We start from the raw sequence: 26,399 nt of genomic DNA, 5'->3' as shown, positions 1-26,399 counted from the left end.
CGAGCAGAGTGGACGCCGGGTCCACACCCACGGACGCGCCCAGCCACGCACGAGCCACGAGCACAGAAGCCGAGCAGACGCTCTCAGCATACGCCTTGAACCTCCCAGCGCAGAGGGGCGGAAGGGAGACGGCCAGGTCCATGGCAGTTGCTGTGTTCAGGGTCCCTCAGGACCCCGGCCAGGCCCCTGCGGGGTACGGAGCGCATGGAAGCCCCGCGAACCTCCCCGAACCCAACTCCGCCCAGGCCTGGAGGCCCCTGGAAGCGCCCAGCCCGGGGAGAAGCCGCCCAGCCCGCTGCACGTGGAGCTGGAGCGGAGTCCCCTAATTAATTCCGAGCTCAGCGCGACCCTCGCGACGACACAGACCAGCCCGCGACCTGAGAGGTGCAGTTTAGGGGCGCTCAGCGCTGGTTCCGACCCTGAACCCCAGGATTTCAAATGGCCGCGGCCCCTCCTGGCGCCCACGGAAACCTGGACGCCCCTGGCACCTGCAGGCGGGGGAGGCGTTCCCCGTGTCCCGGGTCCGGATCTGCGTTAAATGCACGGAGGGAGGCCGGGCAGGATTCTCCGGAGGGGATCCGAGCAACATCACAGAATTTTCCCGCCGGGCAGGAGCGCCCATGGGTGCCGGAGCGCGGGGCGGAGAGGTGCCCCCAGCCCTGGGAAACTGGGCAGAACTCCGTCCTCCACCCTTGGAGGAATTCCAAGGACTCGGAACAAACCGAAAAACACCCAACCTCAGATTGAAGAAACTTGTGTAGGTCATTTGTTCTTAAATCATTTTGCTTCTATAGAAAACCAGGCCTGTTTCTAGATTTCAAAAGAAAAACATTGCACAAGTTTCGGATCTAACCGTGCACTTCACTGTGCCCCAGACCTCTGGTCCATGCAGCTCTGCCAGCTTCATTCCAGGGAAGGGGGCACCTATTCACAGGAGCTGGCCCCACTCCAGGACGCCAGGCCAGGCCGGCCGGTACAGCAGGCTTTGGGCCTCAGCGCGGCTTCCAGCCGGGACCCCTCGTGCCGGCCCTGGAACCAAAGGCCCCGGGAATCTCAGCACACGTGGCCGTGGGTTTAAAAATGTGCAAGGAGCCACTGTCAGACAGGTTTGCAAATGCAATGTGTGGCTATTCTTAGATGAATTTACATAAAATGCTTATCTTCAAATATCGAGTGACAGTTTTTTCAAGTTAAGTGTAGACTTGTTTATTAAAAAAAAAAAAAAGTCACCTGAAACTAGAATTTCTTGTATCCAAGGATGCGAGAACATTGGTAGTGCACAGCAACGTGCCCGTGCTACCATATGGCAATTTAGCACTTTTTAGATTAGAATCCCGTTTGTATAATTGTTTCTATTTAATTAAGTGCTACTTATTCGAACAGGCTGTGGATAAAATTTAAATGATCCTGAAGGCTTACAATGAAATTAAATCTGTTTTTTAAACAGTTGGCAAATAATTGGTTTTTATAAAGTGCATCTAACTTTTAATACTCTACCCTATAACATGAATGAAGCATCTTTAACAATTCTTTAAAAAGTAAGGCCATTTATTGTATTTTATTTCTAGTTGAAGAATTCTTGAGAAATAATTATTTTATCCTAAAGAGTGGTCACTGCTGCAATGTGACTCTGGAGACGGCATCTGCTGATTGCTTTCTGGAGAATTCCTACAACCTTTCTTTCATTAAGAGCACACAGACCCAGCTCAGCCTGCAAGGGCTGGCTTCCCACAGCTGCAGCAAGGAAGACAAAGTGGGGAGGCCGAGAGGCTCTCTCTGCTCAGAGGAAATCTGCTCCACACCCAAGAAGCTCATAGCCATGCAGCAAGCATGCAGACACAGGGCAGCTCCCTGAGAGGCCGCTGAGAACTCCCAGATAGGAGTGCCCTTATTTTGGTCGTGGAGGTTTAAATATTCAAATACAACCTGAAAAAACTTTGCAAAATAATTTTCTCATTTGCAAAGTAATAGAAACTAACATTTCATTGAAAGACTGAAATCATAGCAAAAAAAATTGTGTTGTACACTTTAGATGGGTGAATTGTATGATACGTGAATTATTTCTCAATAAGAGCTGCTAAGAAAAATTAAAGACTCAGCACTAGCAGTTTGGAGGTGGGTCCTGGGGAGAGGAGTGGAGGCGCTTACTGCAAGGGTCAGTGGGCTTCAGTGATACTCGCAGACCTGGGAGTTTTCGCGGGATCCCTACCCTTCCCCATCTCACAAGGTGCAGAGAGGTGAGGGCGCCTGCTCGAGGACACACAGGGATGAGTGGTGTCTGGCTGAAACATCGGGCTTTTCGGTATAAGCCTTTCAGTGCTATTTGATTTTAACTTCCTTAAGTACATTACTTTGGAGAGAAAAAATCTACAGCACAATGTCACTAACATAAAGTTGAAGCATTGTATTACTAGAAAATACAAAGTTTGGATCTGAAGGAAAACTTTTGTTCTGACAGTGCATGCACTTCTCGCGTGGCCTCTCATCAGTCGCTATTCAGAGAGTCTGGCCTTTTGTTCTCCTGAGTCTTTAAGTAGAATGTCTGTACTTAAAACACCATTTGTCTAATCACTCCTTTTTTATTGAGCCCTACACGTTCCAACATGCTGTGAATTGATTTTAAATTAAAGTAAGATCTGGTAAAACAATGTAAAATGGATCAACTTGTTCCACATTCTTTTATCTCTCGCATAGAAATGCAGCATTATTTACCTTCCAGGAAGTTTCTTGTCCGTTCTTTGAAGGGTGTCAGGAAGAGAAACCCACTCAGTACAACGTGCCATCCGTGCCCTGAGCGCTCAGGCCCACCTGCATCCACTGGGAAGGGCCCCGTCGCCTGCTGCTGTGCCTGGGAAGCTGTGGCTTTGCCGCCTCTGTGCATGAGCTGAAAAGGATTGTGTAAAGGTTTAATGTGACATAAGAGCTCTTTAAGGTTTCCAACAGAGGTTGAAAAAGGGATATTTTATTGTTGATTTTAAATGAAGATTGGATTGGTGGAGGCGTTGACTCTGATGTGAGAAAACTTTTTGTAGAAAAGGAACTGATGACATTATGAGGCTGCTTTCACGTGGATGCGTGTGCATGTGTGTATGTACATGTGCACGTGTTGCATGAATCCCTCAGGGCGTGGAACTTTATGTCAAGTGTGGTCTGATGGGATAACATTTCTATAAAGAATAAAAATTTTAAAACGTGTCTTATTTTCTATTTCCACTTGGAGTTTTAACAAATTATAAAAATATTTCCCCCAAAGGATAGTGAGTGATTTTAAAATATAAGATCATTGTGTAAAATTTACAAGATAATTCCTTAAATTTTGAAGAGTTTACCACCTACGTGCCTCCTTTGGATATTATGATATTTTTCAGGGCAAAATAAGCAAAACCTCAGAGTGGAGCATAACAGATGTCCAACCTGAGACAAGCAGAGTCGGCAAGAGGGTGGGTGGGAGGGGTGCCTTCTGCAGGACCAGGACACACCCATGTCCCCCTTTCACCAGCACCAAGAGCCAGGGCACCTACCTTATAAAGAGCTCACAAATCTGGCCTTGGCATGCACTGCGTCTATAGGGCATTGTGATGGAAAAATAAAACCCAGACGTTCCTGATTTCTCTCTGGATGCAAGCTTTCTGTCACACATCTATATTCAGGTTTTGCGTGAATTACATTGTGAGATGATGTGGAGTGGGCCCCCGCAACACCCCGACCCCATGGAGTCAGGACAGAAATGCAGCCAGCCCCAGAACTCCACCCCCAAGGTCAGAGCCCTGCAGTCAGACCTCACCAGCTAAATGCAGCACAAGGAACAAAGAGTCGGGGCACTGGGAGGAGACAGCAAAACTCTGTGCAGAGACACAGGACACATGTCGGAGAAATGTGATTTTATTTAACAGAGGGAGAGTATAAAGTATAAAGAGAACAAAAGTAAAAATAAAATATCAAGGAATCATTTTTCTATGTTAAACTGAGAAAACAATTGTACTTTTCGAGAAAAATACATAGACGTGTAATGTTTGCATGTGCCTGTCTGCCTGTATCTGTGACTCTCCATCTCTGTCTACTGGTGAAGTCCTTTATTTCTACATCTGCTGTTGGTTGTCTTCAAGCTTCACATAAGAGCTCCTGTTTCTTGATTTTTGTCCCTTCTGTGTCGTTATTCAAAGTGTACATCCTGTGGTTGCCACAGAACACCGGGGGACACCATGAAAATGTACACAACCAGAAATGAAGCAGCTCCTCAGCTCTGGCCTCCTGTCCCCTCCCTTACCCTCCCTCCGCTCCCGCCTGGGCTCCTGCACGGCCCTGCCTGGTGCCCTGCTGACCCCTAAGCCCCTCCAGGCCAGGCCTACCCTGAGCCTCCTTCCACCGTCCTTCCTTCTGAAGGGATGATGCTGCTTGTCACTGCGCTGCCTAAAATACAGGAGGTGCACGCGCAAAACCCCACGCTCTCCATTTATCCCTGAGCCTCACCCAGCTTTCCTGGGGTTTCCTCCTCCACCACAGGGAAGAGGAGCCCCTGTGGAGGCACTGGGAGGGACGTCTGTAGTGAACTAGGGTTGCAAGCGCCTGTGTCTCCACAGCGGACCTGCCTCCACACTCCCCAGGATGCTTGGAGGTTGTGAGTTCCAATGGGACACCCAGTCTATTCTAACACCTCGAAAATGAGACGTGGAACCAGTGGCACGATGCAAGGTCAGCTATGCTCAGAATTGAGGCGTCAAAGCTGTGCTTTTCCCTTCTAGTCATAAGCAAAACGAACTCACCAAGTCCATACCCAATCCCATCCACTCCAGAGATAGCCCAGCTCCATGGATCCCATGTCCCGTGCTTACAAACCTGGGAGGCTCTGGCGGTGGCTGGTGCGTTGGATGCAAATATTTACTCACTATGACTTGCTTCCAAAGAGGCACGGGCAGATGATTCCCTAAGTTAAATGAATATACTCAGACATAAATATAACAGAACAAAGTTAACGAGGGCCTATGAGGCTGATGCTATGTTTGTCACCAAAGCTGGGAGGAAGCTGCCCGTCACCTCCCTGGTCACAGGAGGAGGGTTGTTCCAGGACCTGCCCTCTGAGCCTCCTCATCCCTCAGGCAGGACAGAGGACAGCAGACATCTCCACAGAGCCCCGCCAGTTACTGGGCCAAAGCCTTTAGGACTTCTTAAAAAATCAGTAGGCTTTTTTGAATAGTTGTAGTTTACAGAAGAAATTGTGTGAAACGTACAGAGTTCTCTAACCCCCCAGCCCTGTCTAGCCTCCCTGCTATCCCATCATTAACATCTGGCATTAGTGTGCTACATCTCTTGCAATTGATGAGCCAATATTGATACACTGTTAACTAAAGTCAGCAGTTTACTTCAGGCTCACTCCTGGTGTTGACATCCTATGGGTTTTGACAAACGTATAGTGTCAAGGTAAAAATAACAGGATCCATAAATGTGGAGAGGACACGTTATTTCTGGTAAAGGGTGACAGTTTGCAGGGCAGCCACCCACAGGCTGGGGAGCACTGCCTCCTGCTGAAGCCATTAGCAGGAGGGAGGGGGAGGGGGAGGGGGAAGGATGGGTTTATGCAGAACAGGTTGGCCTAGCATACATATTTAACAGGAGGAGCTATGAATATTCATGAAGCAGTCCTGATGCATGCGTCCTGAACAAATATGCATGTTACATGTAACCCATGTTCACATTGGGGTGGAAACTTAACATCTAGATGCTTTACAATTAGGCTCTGCACGTCAAATGGTGAAGCTGGGATGGGAAGGCATCCAGTGGGCAGCCTCTGTAAACCGCCAGAACCAGTCCAGGGCTGGGGGTCCCTGCTCAGGAGAACTTTACTGAAATGAGGCACTTGTCCGATTGCAGCTGTGGTTGTGGTTGGTGGAGCAGGGGTGAGTGAGGCAGCATTCTGGGGGGAGGGGGGAGGGGGGAGGGGGGAGGGGGGAGGGGGGAGGGGGGAGGGGGGAGGGGGGAGGGGGGAGGGGGGAGGGGGGAGGGGGGAGGGGGGAGGGGGGAGGGGGGGGAGGGGGGAGGGGGGAGGGGGGGGAGGGGGGAGGGGGGAGGGGGGAGGGGGGAGGGGGGGGAGGGGGGGGGGAGGGGGAGGGGGGAGGGGGGAGGGGGGAGGGGGGGTGGGGGTGGGGGAGGGGGAGGGTGGGGGAGGGTAAGAGGAGAGGGGAAGGGTGGGGGTGGGGGGAGGGAGGGAATGGAGGGGGAGGGGGAGGGGAGGAGAGGGTGGCAGAGGGGGAGGGGGAGGAGAGGGCAGGGGAGGGGTGGGGGGATGGTGGGGCGGGGGGCGGGGGGTGAGCTGCACCTGGTTTAACGTTGTTCATCTCAAGGCCAGGGTTTGGCTGTCAGAGAAAAAGAAAAATCTGTGGCAGGGACAACCTGGTTTCTGCTTTAAGTGCAGTGTACGTGACTTCGCCCCTGCCTGGCATGGCCTCAGGTCGTGTTGATAATTTGGCATCTTATTGCCACAGTTGGTTCTGCTGGCCTTTGGTCTCTATCTCAACACTCATGCTGGGCAGTAGCTGTGTCTAAACCGCAAAGGGAGGGTGTGTGACAAGGCAAGTTCTCCTTCCCATCATGGCTGGGAACTCAGTTTTGAAGGTTTCTCTGGGGCTCCCTTGACCAAGAGGGGTCTGTTCAGTCACAATTGTGGGAGTGGGGGAGCTTGGGATTTTATTTATTTATTTACTTATTTTTATTTTTTGAGACGAAGTCTCATTCTGTTGCCCAGGCTGGAGTGCAGTAGCACGCTCTCGGCTCACTGCAACCTTTGCCTTCCAGGTTCAAGCTATTCTCCTGCCTCAGCTTCCCAAGTAGCTGGGATTACAGGTGCCCGCCAACGCACCCAGCTAATTTGGCATTTTTAGTAGAGACAGGATTTCACCATGTTGGTCAGGCTGGTCTCAAACCTCCTGACCTTAGGTGATCCACCCTCCTCAGCCTCCCAAAGTGCTGGGATTATAGGCGTGAGCCACTGCGCCTGGCCAGGCGTTTTATTTTTAATTTGCAGTAGTATCAGACAGAATAGCGTCACTGCCCTAAAACCCCTCTGTGCACCAACCATTCATTCGTCCTGCCAACCCCTGGAAACCACTGATTTTCTTTCTGGCTGTATAGATTTGTCTTTTCTAGAATGTTCTATGATTGGAAGCATACAGGATGCAGCCTTTCAGAGGGGCTTCTTTCACTTAGTAATGTGAATTTAAGTTTCCTCTATGTCTTTTCAGGGCTTGAGAGCTCACTTCTTTTTAGTACAATTTTATTCTCTGTATGGACCACAGTTTATCCACTCAGCTACGAAGGGGCATCCTGGCCACTTTTACGTTCTGGTAATTATGAAGAAAGCTGCTGGGAACATCTGTGTGCAGGTTTTTGTGGGACATAAGTTTTCAACTTTTTGTGTCAACACGAAGGAGTTTGATTGCTTGATGCTATGGTAGGAGCATGTTTAGTTTTGGAAGAAACTGCCAAACTGACTTCCAAAGTGACTGCACCATTTTGCACGCCCACCTGCATTCCTGCTGCTCCATGGAGAGTTAGCAGCGAGCGTCCCAGAGCACATTTGATGCATTTGGTGGGGTCAGTGTTTTGGATTTGGGCCACTCCAATCGGTATGAAGTGGCTTCTCATTGATTTGATTTGAATTTCCTTGATGGTGAATGATGCTGCACACCTTTTCATATGCTTATTTGCTATTTGTCTCTTTGGTGCAATGTCTAATTTGGATCTTCTTCTCATTTTTTAAATTGAGTTTTGTGTTTCCTTACCATTGAATTTTAAGAGTTATTTTTGTGTAGTTTGGATACCAGTCTTTTATCAGATATATATTTTTGCAAATATTTTCTCCCAGTCTGTGGCTTTTCTTTTTATTCTCTTAATTTTTAGTATCATTTTGAAAGTTAAATATGTTCCATGGGACAGAGAGGAAACATTAGAGCCCCAGGCATCAGCAAAAAGAGAAAGAGAATCACAGGGTTTCCCCCTGTTCCTATAGACAGTGGGTAGGGGCCTCTCGTGTCTTAAATCTTCTTAAATCTTCCACGTGGGATCCTTTATGGATGGTTCCCTTGGCTGAGGGATGCTTCATTCTCCCAGACCTGGCAATGCAATTAACTTCAGTTAATTATCAATTCAACACCCCTCAAGGCCCTTGGTTCATTCACCAGCAGAGGTCGGTCTGGAGCCAGCTCTGTGCGTGGAGCGGGCTCTGTGTGATGGGGAAGTGGCTGAGCTTGCACACCTGGTGCTTGGAGCCGGCTGTGTGTGACGGGGAAGTGGCTGAGCTTGCACACCTGTGCGTGGAGCCGGCTGTGTGTGACGGGGAAGTGGCTGAGCTTGCACACCTGTGCGTGGAGCCGGCTCTGTGTGACGGGGAAGTGGCTGAGCTTGCACACCTGTGCGTGGAGCCGGCTGTGTGTGACGGGGAAGTGGCTGAGCTTACACTCCTGGTGCGTGGAGCCGGCTGTGTGTGACGGGGAAGTGGCTGAGCTTGCACACCTGGGTGTGGAGCCGGCTCTGTGTGACGGGGAAGTGGCTGAGCTTGCACACCTGACTCTCACGCTGTAGGTGTCCACGGCCAGCGAGGCCCACACCTTTAATGCCTCTGAAAAGCCACACTGAACCTTCGCTTCTTAGATTCCACCGGACGCTGGCATTTTAGTATAGTTTACTCGTAACATAAAATTGCATCGGAGCATTTTATTGAGGTATCAAGTGCTTTCTTCTTGAATTTTCACTCGGGGAAACCAGCCTCAGGCTCCATAAAGGACTCCTCCAGAAATGGCCTGAGGGGCAGCCTTGGGGAGACCTAGCCCTTTAGATGAAGGCAGGAGATGGTCTCGAGGGTCAAATGGGAGGGGATGCTTCTGAGGGAAGGTGCCCCCTGCCCCCGCCCCCAGCCTGCATTTGCCGAAACTTACAGCCACTTTCAGAGTAGGAGTGGGGCTGGGGGACGGATGGAGCCAAGGATGGACGGGGCGGGGGGCCTCACCATTCTGGGCCCCGGGTCACACCGTGGGACCCCTCAGGTGCTTGGGGAGGGCAAGTGTGGCAGAATCACCGCCTTGTAAGTGGGGTGGACATGCCAGATCAGGACTGAGTGGACGGTAGAGAAAAAGGCTGACAGTGTGATGATTTCTGCAGGGCTGATCCTGGGGACTCAGATACGAGCAGCAAATAATTCCTTGTTATTTTCTCGAGTCCAGGAACACACGGGGTATGTGTGGGAGCACCCCCCCCCCACCCCCCGCAATTCCTCTCCTCTCTCCCTCCCTCCATCTCTGTCTCACTGGGGGCCACTCGCTCCTGTGCCCCCGCCCAGGTCGGCTTGGTGGCCCTTTGTCCAGCCCGGCCTCTGGACGTCACAGCCCTCTTCTCAGCAGCGGCCTCCCGCAGTCCTCACTCCACATTTCCCTGAGATGATTTTGGTGGGATTGTCATGCATCTGCCTCACAACTGGCACCCAGCAAGATTTATTTTTCATACCCGCCCCCATGCCATCCCCCATCCCATTCAGCAGGGGGTAGGGGCTTAGAAGGGATTTTTGAGGGATATTAAATATTTTCCTATCAAAGAGAAACCAAGACAGGCCAAACACGTCACATGCTACTTTGCAATGTTTCCTGGAAGGTTACTCTAATTACCCATTCGTGTTTCTAGGTAACTTGAGGTCACGTTAGAGAATACACTGATGACAAGACCAAGCCCACAGTTTCTCCTTGCCAGTCTCACCTCACCTTGGAGGAGCGTCTTAAGGGGTGGGTTTAGCATCTTCCTTATCAGCCGTCCCCAGGACACTCCTTGCTTCAGAGAAGCCAAATCTACTGTGGGGTGTGCGGCGGGCACGTTAATTATGCGCTATTGTTTTATGAAAGTCCGGCGCAGTTTAAAAGTGTGACTGTCCTAAACAAAGCTCAGAGCGGTGAGAGCAGCACCGGGGCTCTGGCTCACGCTGGCCTCAGACCCGCCCTGGGAGCTCACGGCTGTCACTCACAGGCACCCAGTCCTGCTGATGGTGGTGGCTGGAAAGTTTGGAAAAGATCACAGCTGCTAAAAACGATGTTCTAAGGATAGTAAGAAGCTCAAGAGTCTTCCTGACGTTAAAGAAACTGGCAGAAAAAATACAGAAAAATGTGAAAGGCTGTTGAGATGATTTCTTCCCAGTGGTGCTGGGAGCATGGACAGCAGCCCACAGCCTCCAGAAAGTGCGGCTGGCACGGCAGGACCCAGACTTATCCAGGGAGTGAGGGGACCTGTGGCCCACAGGGGTGACCTGTTCACTCACTCGCCATCCAGGGGAGACAGGGGTGACGTGTTCACTCACCGTCCGGGGGAGACAAGGGTGATGTGTTCACTCACTCACCGTCCAGGGGAGACAGGGGTGACGTGTTCACTCACTCACCGTCCGGGGGAGACAGGGGTGACGTGTTCACTCACTCACCGTCCGGGGGAGACAAGGGTGACGTGTTCACTCACCATCCGGGGGAGACAGGGGTGACGTGTTCACCCACTCACCATCCGGGGGAGACAGGGGTGACGTGTTCACCCACTCACCGTCCGGGGGAGACAGGGGTGACGTGTTCACCCACTCACCGTTCGGGGGAGACAGGGGTGACGTGTTCACCCACTCACCGTCCGGGGGAGACAGGGGTGACGTGTTCACTCACTCACCGTCCGGGGGAGACAGGGGTGATGTGTTCACTCACCGTCCGGGGGAGACAGGGGTGACATGTTCACTCACTCACCGTCCAGGGGAGACAGGGGTGATGTGTTCAGTGACTCACCGTCCAGGGGAGACAGGGGTGACATGTTCACTCACTCACCGTCCGGGGGAGACAGGGGTGACATGTTCAGTGACTCTCCGTCTGGGGGAGACAGGTGTGACGTGTTCAGTGACTCACTGTCCAGGGGAGACAGGGGTGACGTGTTCACTCACCGTCCAGGGGAGACAAGGGTGACGTGTTCAGTGACTCATCGTCCGGGGGAGACAGGGGTGACATGTTCACTCACTCACCGTCCGGGGGAGAAAGCAGTTAGTGTGGTTCATATGCAAGAGTCAGTAAAAAAATGAGGAAGTGAAGAAATATGAATGAAGCAAAGATGGAGGAAGAAACAGGAAAAGTTCATAAACAAATCACACATCTCAAGTCCCAAAGTGAACCATGATTCAAATTGTTTAGAGGAAACCAAATACTAAATAAATTGTTTATTTTCTTCCCGTTTCTATTTTTTTAATTATACTTTAAGTTCTAGCGTACATGTGCACAACGTGCATGTTTGTTACACAGGTATACATGTGCCATGCGATAGGCCCCAGTATGTGATGTTCCCCACCCTGTGTCCAAGTGTTCTCATTGTTCAATTCCCACCTATGAGTGAGAACATGCAGTGTTTGGTTTTCTGTCCTTGTGATAATTTGCTGAGAATGATGGTTTCCAGCTTCATCCATGTCCCTGCAAAGGACATGAACTCATCCTTTTTTATGGCTGCATAGTATCCCATGGTGTATATGTACCACATTTTCTTAATCTAGTCTATCATTGATGGACATTTGGGTTGGCTCCAAGTCTTTGCTATTGTGAATAGTGCCATAATAAATATATGTGTGCATGTGTCTTTATAGTAGCACGATTTATAATCCTTTGGGTATATACCCAGTAATGGGATCAATGGTATTTCTAGTTCTAGACCCTTGAGGTCAAATGGTATTTCTAGTTCTAGACTCTTGAGGAATTGCCACACTGTCTTCCACAATGGTTGAACTAGTTTACACTCCCACCAACAGTGTAAAAGTATTCCTATTTCTCCACATCCTCTCCAGCATCTGTTGTTTCCTGAATTTTTAAATGATTGCCATTCTAACTGGTGTGAGATGGTATCTGATTGTGCTTTTGATTTGCATTTCTCTGATGACCAGTGATGAAGAGCATTTTTTCATGTGTCTGTTGGCTGCATAAATGTCTTCTTTTGAGAAGTGTCTGTTCATATCCTTTGCCCACTTTTTAATGGGGTTGTTTGTTTTTTTCTTGTAAATTTGTTTAAGTTCTTTGTAGATTATGGATATTAGCCCTTTGTCAGATGGGTAGATTGCAAAAATTTTCTTCCATTCTGTAGGTCGTCTGTTCACTCTGATGGTAGTTTCTTTTGCTGAGAACTACAAAACACTGCTCAACAAAATAAAGGAGGACACAAACAAATGGAAGAACATTCCATGCTCATGGATAGGAAGAATCAATGTCATGAAAATGGCCATAGTGCCCAAGATAATTTATAGATTCAATGCCATCCCCATCAAGCTACCAATGACTTTCTTCACAAAATAGGAAAAAACTACTTTAAAGTTCATATGGAACCAAAAAAGAGCCCACATTGCCAATACAATCCTAAGCAAAAAGAACAAAGCTGGAGGCATCACGCTACCTGACTTCAAACTATACTACAAGGCTACAGTAACCAAAACAGCATGGTACTGGTACCAAAACAGAGATATAGACCAATGGAACAGAACAGAGGCCTCAGAAATAACACCACACATCTACAACCATCTAATCTTGACAAACCTGACAAAAACAAGAAATGGGGAAAGGATTCCCTATTTAATAAATGGTGCTGGAAAAACTGGCTAGCCATATGTAGAAAGCTGAAACTGGATCCCTTCCTTACATCTTGTACAAAAATTAATTCAAGATGAATTAAAGACTTAAATGTTAGGCCTAAAACCATAAAAACCCTAGAAGAAAACCTAGGCAATACCATTCAGGACATAGGCATGGGCAAGGACTTCATGACTAAAACACCAAAAGCAATGGCAACAAAAGCCAAAATAGACAAATGGGATCTAATTAAACTAAATTGTTTATTTCTTTAATCCTAAAATATCCCAAGAGAAATGCCAAGGCAATTCAGGGGCCCCATGTACGTTCTCTAAACTCAATATCCATGACTTATTTGAAGGATTTGGAAAAGGCTGTTCCTTATTTAATGCCATCACCAGAGCAAATCCAAGGAAGCCACAGAGCCCCACACCAGCAGTGCACCCCTCATGCCAAGGCTGGATAGGGAAGGGGGCTCCGTGGCCAGAGCCCGGGGCTTGTGGAAGTTCGAATCCGGCTGGGTTGTGTAGAGCTGATTTAATTCTTCCCTGCTAACCTCTCTAACATTGTTTCCAGCCTTAGACATGAACGTGACTGGGCCCAGGCTGGGTCAGGAGGCTCCAGGAAGCCCCAGTGGCAGGGCCTCATGCCCACCCCAAAACCCATTCAGGAAACACTTGGTGCATTCAAACCAAAGAGAAACGCACTTCACAGGATGTCCAACGTGAGCACAGCTTCATCTCTCATAAAAATGTTTGTTTTTAGTAAAGAGGTGAAAGCCACTGTTAACACAGCCCTCGGGGATGGCCCAGGATCTACATGGAGTGTAGAGAGGCTATGCCAGGCATGCACCCCCACTTAGAAACCCTCCTTCCTCTCTCCAGCCCCTATGTCAGTCAAGATCCAGGTCGGATTCCACACCCTTGGAAGCATTTCTGGACCCTCCACATGGTGAGGCGTCGCTCCTGGCTCAGCCAAGGCTGACGGCTGAGAGTCACGCGTCCCTTTCGTCTACACATCCATGGAACCGCAGCCTCCCTACGGGCAGCACCCCCAGTGTGATCATTGAAAGTGTCTGCAGGTGGTGACACAGGTCCCAGCACCCCCTGTGTGATCACTGAAAGTGTCTATAGGAGGGACACAGGTCCCAGCACCTCACAGTGTGACTGTTGAAAGTGTCTGCAGGCAGGACACAGGTCCCAGCACCCCCTGTGTGATCATTGAAAGTGTCTGCAGGCGGGACACAGATTCCAGCACCCCTGTGTGACCACTGAAAGTGTCTGCAGGCGGGACACAGGTCCCAGCACCTCACAGTGTGACCGTTGAGAGTGTCTGCAGGTGGTGACACAGGTCCCAGGGGGCAAGTAACCCCAGTTCAGAGCTGCTGACCTGGAGGCAGGCACCTGATGTGCTGCAGAAATTACAAAATAAATTCCTGCAGAGCTGTGTCCCCGCCCACTGGAGAGATCACAGTGGAAGCAGCAGTGTGTGAGAGTGTGTGTGTGTGTGCGCGTGTGCAGGCGTGAGTGTGACTGAGTGCCTGCCTGTAACATGCTGTGAGTGTGTGTGCACAGGTGCATACGGTGTTATAACATTTCCTTCAGTAAGTTTTCACTTTTTACCATAGGCAGGTCTTTCTGTTGGAAATCAAATCATTCCAGAAAAATAGTATTTTAAAAAAAATCTCTCCACAAATAGTGAAAGTTAATTTTAGTCATTTTATATGTTTATAAAAATATGAAAAATGATTAAAAGTTACTTTTAATTATATATAAACGTATATATGGCTTTCTATTTGAATTGTGTAACAAGTAGCTAAAATAAAATGTAAAGTATTACTTGTTTCTATTAACTAGATAAGTTTTGGAGTTGAGTGGCAGTTTTTTTTTATTATTATTTTTTGAGATGGTGTCTTGCTCTGTCACCCAGGATGGAGGGCAATGGAGCAATCTCGGCTCACTGCAGCCTCCACCTCCCGGGTTTAAGCGATTGTCGTGCCTCAGCCTATCGAATGGCTGGGATTACAGGTGCCTGCCACTCCACCCAGCTAATTTTTGTATTTTTAGAAGAGACAGGGTTTTGCCATGTTGGCCAGGGTCGTTTTGAACTCCTGACGTCAGGTGGTCTGCCCGCCTTGGCCTCCCAAAGTGCTGGGATTACAGGCGTGAGCCACTGTACCTGGCCTGAGTAACTGTTTTAAAAGTAGGAAGGAGTAAAATTACAAAGTATAAACTATTTTTATCTCTCATATTTACTACTTTTCAACACTTTTAAGTATTTCAAACATGAAAGCTGCCTGTATTTTTTACTTTGTCAGTTAAATCAATGCTGTGTAATCGTGTTGGTTGATAAAATATTAATAACTTGCATTTTGAGAGGTTTAAATTCCAAAAGTCTGATCAATTCAGAGCCTGACATTAACAAAGAAACTTTGCTAAGCTTGATTAAAAGGTTTACAGCTTGGAGGAGCAATTACAACAATAGAAAATTCACTCCTAGGCATTTATTTCAAAGGACCTGGAGTCCGTCAACCAGAAAGTAAAATAAAACACTTGTTACACAAATGTGGCTCCAAAGTGAAGCCACCATGCCAGGGCTGCAGCCTTGGCCTCCCACTGCCGAAGGGGACGAACAGGCCACGGAGTCTTCACGCCTGCACAAGCTCTGCCACCCCCATGCCCCCCAACAGGTGGATTCAGAGCCCCTCAGCCTCCCGCTGCTTGAGGGGACGAATAGGCCGTGGAGACTTCACGCCTGTGCAAGCTCTGCCCCTGACCCCCCAGGGTGGATTTACAGCCCACAGCAAATTCCACTCACAACTAAATTTGGAAAATGTGTTTTGAATCTTGGATCAAATTCTTAAGTATTTACATTCAATTCAATCTTCCTATGATAGGAACAAGTGTTCTCCTGAAACGACCTCTATTTTTAATTGCTTGATGATGCAAAAATTTAAATGTTTTATACGTCTGCCACTGGCATTTTTCTCAGCTGTACACCATTAAGCCTGACAATTTAAACAGCGAGGCCCATAATTTAAAACACTCTCTCTAGTATCTGACTACACTTGGCACAATCATAGATTTTCTTTTGTAAAATAACCTATATATTTTAAAAGATCTCCATGCTCTGTATTGCGTCTGTGTTTTGGTGACAAATGCATGGAACAACCCCTTTTCCTTTTCTGTACAGAAGGAGCATCTTATGCTCAGCCCCTGCACAGAATGGCACTTAGTTGTGCAAAGAGAATTTCCAGTAAGTCCACGAAAGCTCATTTTATACTGACGTTATAAATTATTTTTGATAAAAAATAGGATGATACAAAATCATCTTCTCCTCCAATCCCCAGAGCGATGAGGTCATTTTCCTTTGTGAGATATCCTTCATGGTATCAGGAAAACATCCTTTCCAAAAACTCACATGGTCGGTCTCCTTGAACCTGCCAGTCTTCAGTTTGCCTTGGGAGTGTATGGAGCCGGGTTTCTCTTTTGCTCTCCCTCAGGCACGTTGTTCGTGAGCTCCCCATGGCCGGGATCCACAAGGCACATTGTCCGTGAGCCCCTGGGCAGGATCCACGGGGCGCGTTGTCTGTGAGCCCCTCCTGGCCAGGGTCCACAGGGCTCATTGATCATGATCCACCCCATGGCTGGGGGCCACAGGGAACGCTGTCTGTGAGCCCGTCATGGCCAGATACCCAGAGGGCATGTGGGGTGACCCCTTCTCAGGGATATTTCTGTGGAGATTTTCACTGGACTGGCCAACTCCAAGATCCCCACTTTGCAGCCTCCCTGAGTCCTGAGGTCAAAGTCAGCGAGTGCAAGGGGTGTGTGCATGCGGGTGCCATGGCCTGGTGTGTTCCTGCTCATGTGTCAGGAAGGCTGAGGCCCCGCCGTCCTGGAGGACCTCGCCCAGGTGTGCTCTCGCTTGGGGTGATGCGGATCAGAGCCATGGTGCATTCAGGCAGGGTGAGCACTAAAAGGTGGATTTGGGAAGTCAGTTGTTTCCCTACCAGAGTCGATTTCAATCCTCGGTTGTTAAAGCCCAGACTCTGACAGCTCAGGAGAATATGTGAGGAGGCCACAGTGCTGCAGGTCCGCTCCTGGGCAGATAAGTCAACCTGGAGTCTCTCCTAACCTTGTTCTCCAGGGTTCCTTGCCTGTGGGATCAGGAATAACTCAAATCTTCCTGCAGCTACCCTGATATTTCACTGACAATTGTCTCAGTTGTCAGAGGATGTCATGACAAAGCCATTTGCAGTTTGGAGGCAAACAATACATTCCAAATTCTAAGCATAAAATACTGAAGTAAAGGGAACATATTGTTTAATAAAAACCTGAAAGGGGTGAGTTGTGATGCCTGGGCTGGCCAGCGTGCTCTTTCCCAGAAGACAGGCGGCAGCCTCGGGGTCCACACTCGCTGCACCTGCACGGTTGGGGTGGGACCAACGCCAGGCTTTCCCAGCTTTTCAGGCAAGTTTTGCACCCAACCTTTACTGGAAATATGTGTTTCCTGCCACTTTTTGATGAGTAATGTCTAATTTTATTTCCAGTTTGCAGTTAGTAGTAATTACAAACATGAACACCCTCACACAGATGCACCGAGAGTGGTCATTTAGGGAGACGGGAGCTTCAGAACATGAGAGGCACACGCACAGGTCTCCGATGCCTCCTAATGGCAGATGGGACGCCCTGGAGAGGGCGCTGTTGATCAATCCACCATCATCAACCATGGGGCTGTGGGGGTCATGAGCCCCTCACTCCCTCGCCATGGGGGGACATGCACATACCCTGGGCCTGGCAGGGCTGTGGGGGGCCAGAAGCCCCTGGCTCCCTTCACCATGGGGGGGGTCCTGTGCACCCCCTGGGCCTGGTACTTCCTGAGCATGGATGGCTCAGCCCTAGGATGCCTTTGAGGAGGGTCTGGCAGAGGGATGTGGAACAGCTGTGTGGGCCACGAGCAGCATTCTGTGTACCCGTGCATCATCTCTGAGGGGTGGGCTCCTGCTGGGCCCTCAGGATGCCTCCTCCAGCTCTACCTGGCCAGGCCTGTGAGCAGGTGCCATCCTCTGCACTTCTCAGATGGAAATTGGGGCATTGCTGCAGTGGGGGACAACCCCCTGGAAAGCACCGTGGAGTGACAGGCTGCAGCCTTGCCCCAGCCCCTGGGAATGGCCCTGGCCCTGCTGCTGCCAGCGGCCGTGGGAGTCCTCCCACGGGAGATCCCCTCTGAAAGTCCCCCGCCCTTCTGGATCGGCCTTATCCTCTCCAATGGGCAACGTCCCCTCTTGGGTGGTCCCCAGTAAAAGTAATCCTTTGTCCCAAAAGTGCTTCTGGGTCCAGTGCTCCCAGGTGCCCTTCATAGTCACGCTGTGTTGATCCCTTTTAAGTTTTCCTCTGAATCCCTTTTACGTGAAAAGTCCAGTGTAGAGTTTGCATGGAATGAGGGCTCTGTGGCTGTTGTCGTTCATGGAAACAGGCCCTTTCACTGGCCCTGCTGCTGCCTCGGGGGTCAGGCACCTGTGCCCCCTGGCACAGGACAGCCTCGGCCTCAGGACCCCCAGGTCCAGCCTCCCCACCTGTTCTGTGAAGGAGCCGGGTTTCCCTCAGGACCCCCAGGTCCAGCCTCCCCACCTGTTCCATGAAGGAGCCGGTTTCTCCCAAAGCTTTCTGTGATGCACACACTCCTGATGTGTTTATTCTGTAAGACACCAGCCACTCTGCTCTGATGGTCCTTAACAAAGAGTATCCGACGTTCTATTCCGGAGATCGCCTGTCCTGGAGGAAGCTTTCCTCAAAGACCCTGGTCCTCTGCCCTGTCTCTGCCCCTGTGCAGGGTCTTCAGCCTTTTCTCTGGGGTCACTCCCCTTCGACTCCACCCTTCTGCAGAGTTACAGGATCTGAGGGAGTCTGCCTCATCTGCCACAGTCAGCCTTCATTTCAGAACTTGAAATTTACTAAATTAAAGCCATTTGATTCATTTAATTGCCATAATCTCACCTCCCAGTGTGGAAACGAGAAATAGAAACACCCTCTGGGAACATCAGGCAGGATTTTGACAAACCAGCGGGCCGTGCCTCTTGCCAGGTGACAGAAACTTACCTGGGAAAGACGTTGCCACTAAGACAATGCCTTTTATAGAAACAGAAAAAGACAAACTCGCTTCCCAGAAGCTTTTACACAAATGACGCCTGCATTTTCCCTGTTCTGCCTCGTTTTCAGCTGACATAGGACACAGTTCTACCGGAATGTCCCCGGCAGGAGGGACCCTGGGGTGGCAGGTCAGGAGGGACCCTGGGGTGGCAGGTCTGGCCCCTTCCCGGCCCGCCAGTCACAAGCAGCAGAGAGGGAAGCCTGCGAGGGGAGGAGCTGCGCCTCTTCCCTCCCTAGCGCAGCTGTGGGGAGGTTTGAGGTTTGTTGGTGAAGGAGCCGGAGGAGGGAGCTGAGCGGTGAGCGGAGTCCGCCTGGTGCCGACCACAGCGCAGCTCTGGTTCTGCTCAGCCCCACCTGTCAGCGGGTCCAGGCAGACAGGGACGGGGGCCACGGATGCTGTGCCCTGCGGGGAAGAGAGGAGCGGGGGGCGCCCGCTAGGGAGAGGTGGGGCTGGCGTGGTATTTGGAGCCTGCTGAGAGAGAGCGAGAGAGGGAGAGAGAGGGAGAAGGAGAGAGGGGGCAGCTCTGGAGAGGAGGCAGGAGCAGCGCAGGCTCCGACACACAGAGCAGCACCGGCAGGAGCTCCGGCTTTGGGAGCTCCGGGAACCTGAAGGGAACATGGGGTCGGTCCCCGGAGCCTTCCTCCAGACGCTCCTTCTGTTATCCGCGCAGAGCTGGGGCGCAGCCCTGGCAGGAAGCCCATGTAAGTACCGCAAATGATCTCAAACTTGCATGGGCGCCCTGAAACTTTGAGCCGTGTGGTTTTATTCTGTTGTTAGTATTTAGGGCTGGGATCACAGGACGTGTTTCTGAAAATGAATCTTCTAAGTGCAGCCTCAAGTAGGACGTGCTTAGGACGGCTTCGCCTCTGCAGCGCTGGGTTTTCCCGGTTCAGCCCAAGAGCAGCGCGGTGCCTTCGGCTGGTGCTGAATTTTCATTAGGAAAAAGCGCAAGTTGTAGAAAATCTGACTCAGGCAGGGCTGAGGCGCAGGCCAGCATCTCCGCCGGTTCCTTTTGGAGGTCTGGTTTCAGAGGAATGGGTCCGAGGGGCGAGTGAAGGCGGGCTCCGAACCGGCTGCATTTGCTGTTAGCCGTTTTCAGGTGTGCAGGGGAGCGGGCTACACGGTCAGCATTAAGGAGACGCCCGGGCGCTTTGGATACGCTGCCCGCTCCGGCCGGCGCGGCGCTCCAGCCTCAGAGGGCATCGCTTAGGCGTCCCTGAGAAAGGCTTCCCAAGGCTTCGTTTTTAAAAAAAGGTATCTTACTTAAAGGAAAACTCCCCTCTTTGGCTCTCCCGCAAATAGCCAGTCATTGAAACGGTCCTGGAAATTATTATCCTTTGAGTATTGGGTGGTGATATCTTATTTCCTTCTAGTTCACTCAGTCTCCTGTTTCTGTCAGGTCAGAGGGATTAGAGTCTTTTTTTCTAGACTAGCACTGTGGATCTAACCCAAAGATGTTATCCAATATAATTCAGCAGAACACAATTCACCATGCATCTCACCGCATCAGAAAAGTTTTTTAGGAGTCATGCTTGGCTAGAAATATCTGCCAAGAAACTCTTCCTCTTCTCAGTCAACACCCTGTGAGACAGAGCGCTTTCTCTCCTCCTCCTCGAATCACACCCATTTTTTCTCTTTCCTACAGAGCGCTTTCTCTCCTCCTCCTCGAAACACACTCATATTTTCTCTTTCCCACGGAGCACTTTCTCTCCTCCTCCTTGAATCACACTCATTTTTTCTCTTTCCCTGGCAGACTCTGTCGCAGACTCCCTGCCACGTACCTTTGAGGGCTCAGGCATGAGAGCAGGCGGTGGGCACATGTGCCAAGCTGGGTGGTGAGCCCCTCTAGGAGTTTGCCAGGGTGAGCCCAGGTGCTGGGGATGGAGGCAGCCCCCCGGGGGTGGTTGCTGTGGGTGGCACTGCCTACCTTGGGGGCTGGAGAGGGCTTCCCAGGGGCCTCTGCCCTAGGAGCCCCACACCTGTGCAGGAGGGCCCGAGTGCCCTCAGGGTGGCAGCTCCCAGAACCTGGAACTTGATTCCTGTTGGCAGGCACTGCACTGTCCTCCAGACGCAAGCTCAGCTGTATTTATGAGAACTCATGATTTAGGGAAAGGAGACATTAACGCACATGGCAGAAGTGCCTGAGCCCTGCAGTGACACTGGCACTTTCTGTAGAAAGAAAGGAAAAAAGCATGACTCTCAGAAGCGATGAGAAAGTAACTTGCCAAGGGGCAGCTTACTATAACCTCCCAGCGGGCACCAGAGGTCACTCGCAGGCCTCCAGGAGGCTCCACTTCTGACAGACCTGCCCCTCCAGGAAGGGGCAGCTTATTATAACCTCCCAGCGGGCACCAGAGGTCACTCGCAGGCCTCCGGGAGGCTCCACGCCTGTCAGACCTGCCTCTCCAGGAAGCTGTGGGTTTTGGGGATGAACCAGCTTCAGTGGACAACGAGGGGTTGGTGGTTACTTCCAAAGTGCCTTTCTCTGTAGGGTAGAAGTTATAGCGCTTCGTGAATTCCATGGAATCTGATGACTTTAAAGGACCAAAGTCCATTTTTAGAAGCGAGAGATGTGCATGTGGTCACTGCTTGTTCATTTAATTGGATTCTGTAAGCAGCAGAAATACTGATGCAGACTTAAGAAATGAAAATTCTCTGTTTCCACAAAGATGAAATTCAGTGCATGAATAAGACACCACATGCATGTGGTCTCAGGTGGCACACGTTGTTTTCTTTTGAAAAATAGTTTGAACTCACGTGATTCCTCCAGACAAGACACTAGCTCGGCAGATTGACAGAGTCCCAGAGAGCAGGAGAGGCACGGCTGCCACACGGCCCCACACTCCCTTCCTCTTGCTGCCCAGTGCCGCCTGCACCCCCTGGCTGCCTGAGGCCGGCGGGCCTGCCCCAAACCTGGGACACTTTTCCTTGAGCCCTGAGGGTCTCATGACACAAGAGGGACTCCCAGTGAGAGGGTCCTGACCTGGGAGGACTGTTTCTTGTCCTTCAGGGCATGCCGTGCTCCCTTCCTGTCTCTTGGGATGACTGACTTGAACGGACCTCTTCTCTGGGTTAAGGTTAGGGCTTAGCGTTAGGGTTAGGGTTAGGGTTAGGGTTCCGGTTAGGGTTAGTGCTTCAATTGTCGAGCACACAGCAGCAGCAGTGGGTGTTTGGCCGTGCCTGCTGTGTCCACAGACTCCCGCTCCCGCTGCGGGTGCCCTTATTACCTCCTGGGGAGTGGCCTTGGTGCACAGCCATCCCGGAGGCTGAGAGCTTCTGTCTGAGCATCTGGGATACAGAACAAATTTCAAGTTGTGTAATTTCCACTAGGATCTTACTTTTGTTTACTTCTCCTTCTACACACACACACACACACACACACACACACACACACACACACAAATTCCCCAGAGCATAGATTCCTTACAGCCAAGCCAAGAGGCTGTTGGACATCTTTGCTCTGTGACTTAGAGGAAAACCGATGTCTTTTGCTTAGAAAACCTTGTTTTTGACCCACTGAAAGCAGAACATGCCCTTTCTGACAGCTCCGAGGAACCACAGCTGTTACTCTTTCAGAAATCACAGGTTTCTGGGGTTTGATCTCTGCTCTGACATGAAGCACAGCCCTCTAACAACATCTGGACCAAATGTCCCTCCCTTTATACTCATCAGTACCAGTTAGTTGACTCTGTTTACCGTAGGGCTGCAAAATGCTGGCTTTGTCTCTCAGCCATTCCCTCTGCAGTTACTCCTGGGCATGGGACAGTGATCCTAATCCCTGAAGTAAGCACCCACCTGCCTGCAGTGGGCTCTCCTTGGCTCCTATTTCAATGAGAATTCACTGGGCTGAAACCCTTCCCTTTCCTGTTGATGCTGAAACCTTGCTTGTCCTGGACTCGGCCGGTGGAGCCCCTGCCGCAGCTTCTGCCTTGGGTCCTCATTATCTCAGTGCGTCCCCGCCCAGCTCCAGAACAACCATGTCTCCCAGGAATCCCAGGTCCTTCCAGGGGGGAATGGAATTTGGACACAGACTTGGTGCTGGGAGCTGCTTCTTGATGGCTGGGGTGTTGTTGACTCTGGACCCATCGTGGCCAACTTCACAAATGCCAGGTACCCTGACCTCAGTTCCTGTCCCACCCCACAGGGTCCTATTTTGCCTTCCAATGCTCCATGCTTTTTTTTCCCTCTCTCTTAACAGGCGCAGGCCACCACTCCCAGCTAATTTTTAAGTTTTTTTTGTGGAGCTGGGGTCTCACTATATTGCCCAGGCTGGTCTCAATCTCCTGGCCTCAAATGATCCTCCTGCTTTGGCCTCCCAAAGTGCTGGGATTACAGGTGTGAACCACTGTGCTCTGCCCATGATTTTTTTTAAAGTTTTTGTTATGCTTCTTCCATCTTCCACAGTGAGAATCTTGTCTCCCAACGTGGATGCATTAAAGCTACAAGAATTGAAGACATGTCTGTAGCTCTGTTCATCCTCCTTTAACTGAAGGGCAGGATGCTGTAGCCACACGTTGCTTGGGTTTTCCCGCCCCTGCAGGGTGGCTATGTTACTTGTTTGAAATGTGTTCAAGTATGCTTGTTGCTGTTTGATTCCACTTTGGGGTCGATTTGTTTTTCACCCACCTTCATTAGTTTCTAATTTATACTTTCTGTGCTTTTGCAAACATTAGCAACTATATGTGTTATTTTTAAATTTCTCATTTTCTACACAAAATGCTATATATGGTCCTTAGTTGTTTTTTTTTTTTTTTTCACTTAGTATATCCCAGGAGTTACTCTCCATCAGTTCATTAAAATTCCCTTCATGCCTTAGAACAACGGCACAGCACCTGTTTTATCATTGTATCAATTTCCTATGTGTATACATACTAACATAGTTTCCAATATTTGGGGATTAAAATGAAAAGGCCACGAATAATGTTCTGCCTACATGTTTTTAACTTGATGGTGGTATGCATTCAGGATCAATTCCCAGACATGAGATTGCTGGGTCGAAGGGTGGGTACGTTGACGGGTAATGCTCAATTCTCCTCCCCTGGAGGTTACCATTTTGCTCCCGTTTACCAGACACTCCCCAGCGATGTCTGAGAGGCCCATTGCTCCCCAACCTGATGGCTGGAAATAGGATCCTAATGTGGTTTTAATTCCCATTTCTCTTATTATCAGTACAGTCGTACATCTTTTCATATATTTAAGTGGCATATATAAATGAATTGTCCATTCAGTAATTTCACTTACATTTTTGTAAGGTTTTGTTGTTTTACTTCAGTTTTAAAAACCCCTATTTATCAGAGCTATCCAGTCTTTATTTATGACATAACTTGCAAATATTTTCTCTTGTTATCTCTTTTTTGGTATTGTTTATACTGTTCTCACTTTTTTTGGAGGGGTAGAAGCTAATCTACAGCTTTTGAAATTTCCTCAAACTTAGGGGCCCTTGTCCTGGGATCAGAGTGAGACATTATTCTCTGCGTCTTTATCTCTGACCCATTTAGAATTTATTCCTGTGTGTGGTGTGAAGAAAAATTTAATTTGAAAATTTTTCCAAATGGTAATCAAGGAACCACAGCATAATTTACTAAAAGCACTCTGCCTCAGTGATGTGAGAATCATCTCTATGCTAAAATTGATTTTTCTGGGTACACTCGCATCTGCTTCTGTCTAACCACTCTTTCCACTTGTCCACTTTGAACAACTTTATATTTTAATATTTTCATGGAATATTTCCTGGAATATATGTGTGTATATACATATTTATATAATTTTCCATTATGCTTGTGTGTTAATTTTTCCAAAGTATTTTAGTCAACTTTTCTAGCTTTAGAAAGAAGAAGCAGCTTTTTGGGATTTGAACTAGATTACTTTAAAATTCTAAATTATGGAGAAATAAATTCTTGAAATCTTGAACAAAAATGTCTTTTCTTGTTTCCAGGTGTGTGCTTCTGTCTTTCAGCAGTGTTTCTACTTTAATTCTGTAGCTTTTACAACTTAAGTTTATTCATATGTACTTTTTGCTGTTGTAAATTGAGTTTTCTTTTTCCTTGTATCTTCTAACTAATCTTTTTTCTGTGTACATGAAAGATCCTTTTATGTTGGTTTTCTATACTGTTACATTACTGGATTCTTGAGCTACTTTTGGTCATTAATGCTGTAAAGTTTTCCAAGTATATGACTCATCTGAAAAGAAACATATTTTACTTCTTTAGTTTTTTATGCTGCCTCCGTTGGTTTTCTCATGTCTAATTATATCGAATAATTCCTCCAACACAGAGTGAATTGGGGGAGAGATCTGGTTTCTTGCCTTGTTTCATATCTTAGTGGGGATCCCCTGAGTATCTCCCCATAAGCAAGAGGCTGGATTTAGAGTTGAAGGGCATGTATTTTATTGTGCCAACGAAGTATCCCTCCACCCCGTATTCTCCATGTTAGTATCAGAAAAATTTACATATTGTAAAAGGCCTTTTCACCATGTACAGAGATTGCCAAGTGATTTTTCTGTTTAGATCTGTCAATATGGCCAATTACATTAGTAAGTTTCCTAATATGAACAAACTTCACATTCCTGAAATAAATCTCACCAGTCAGAGTGCATTATTTTCTTCTAGTTTGTAGCCTAGCCAATAATACTTTATTTGGTATTCTTTTAAGTTAATATTCCTAGGTACTTTTGATTTTGCTTTGTAATTTTTCTTTTATGCAATCTTTATCGGTTGTAGTCATTAATGTTATAATTGCTTCAGAAAAAGAATGCACTTTTTTTTTCCATTTTCTATGTCTGGAATAATCTATGTGGCATTAGGATTATTCTGCCTCTCAGAGTTTGGAAGAATGATCCCATACAACCCTTTGGGCCTGGTGCTTTTTACCGTTCTGTGTGTGGGTTTGTTCTACGGTAACTTCACTTTTTTTTTTTTTTTTTAACAGAAATTGATTAAGCTATCTCTAATTTTGCTGAACTATATTTTACTAGAAATTCCATCTGCTTTTCAGTTGTATTTGCATAATGTACAAATTAGCTTTATATCTTTAATGTCTTCTATTGCAATATTTATTTCTTATTTTCAATTTGGGGTTTTAGTGCTATCTTATTTTTTATTCATTATTTGGTGGTTTGTCTGTTATGTTAATTTTTTTCAAAGAACCTATATTTTATTAATTTGATTCACTGTTTTATTGTTTCTACTTTATTAACTTTAGCTTTTACCTATATTATTTTTTCTTGTTTTTTTCTTTTTTTTTTTTTGCTTTATTTTTATTTATTTTTATTTTTTAGACAGAGTTTCACTCTGTCACCCAGGCTGGAGTGCAATGGTACAATCTCGGCTCACAGCAACCTCTGCCTCCCAGGTTCAAGCGGTTCTCTTGCCTCAGCCTCCCAAGTAGCTGGGATTATAGGCACCCGCCACCACACCCAGCTAATTTTTGTATTTTTAGTAGAGATGGGGTTTCACCTTGTTGGCTAGGCTGGTTTTGAACTCCTGACCTCATGATCTGCCCCCCCTCGGCCTCCCAAAGTGCTGAGATTACAGGTGTGAGCTACTGCACCTGGCCCTATTTGGGTTTAAACAGTGGTTCTTTGGCTAATTATTTAAGTGGAGAGTTTGAGTCATTATATTTTCATTCTTTTATTTATATTGACGTATATTT

The 26,399-nt window shown here is 48.5% G+C and overlaps 1 protein-coding gene across 1 annotated transcript in view; it reads left to right on the top strand.

The window, feature by feature from the left end:
• The first annotated feature begins 19,024 nt into the window (after positions 1-19,024).
• Positions 19,025-26,399, top strand: part of LOC129031637 (contactin-associated protein-like 4) — a 207,029-nt gene continuing 199,654 nt past the window's right edge. The window contains 1 exon segment of the mRNA XM_054478145.2: positions 19,025-19,450. Within this exon segment, the coding sequence (XP_054334120.1) occupies positions 19,366-19,450 (85 nt within the window). The 5' untranslated portion in view covers positions 19,025-19,365.

This window comes from Pongo pygmaeus, chromosome 11 (assembly GCF_028885625.2).
Source record: "Pongo pygmaeus isolate AG05252 chromosome 11, NHGRI_mPonPyg2-v2.0_pri, whole genome shotgun sequence".
Lineage (NCBI taxonomy): Eukaryota > Metazoa > Chordata > Mammalia > Primates > Hominidae > Pongo > Pongo pygmaeus.
The sequence above is the reverse complement of the archived record's forward strand: the minus strand, read 5'-3'. Positions and strand labels throughout refer to the sequence as shown.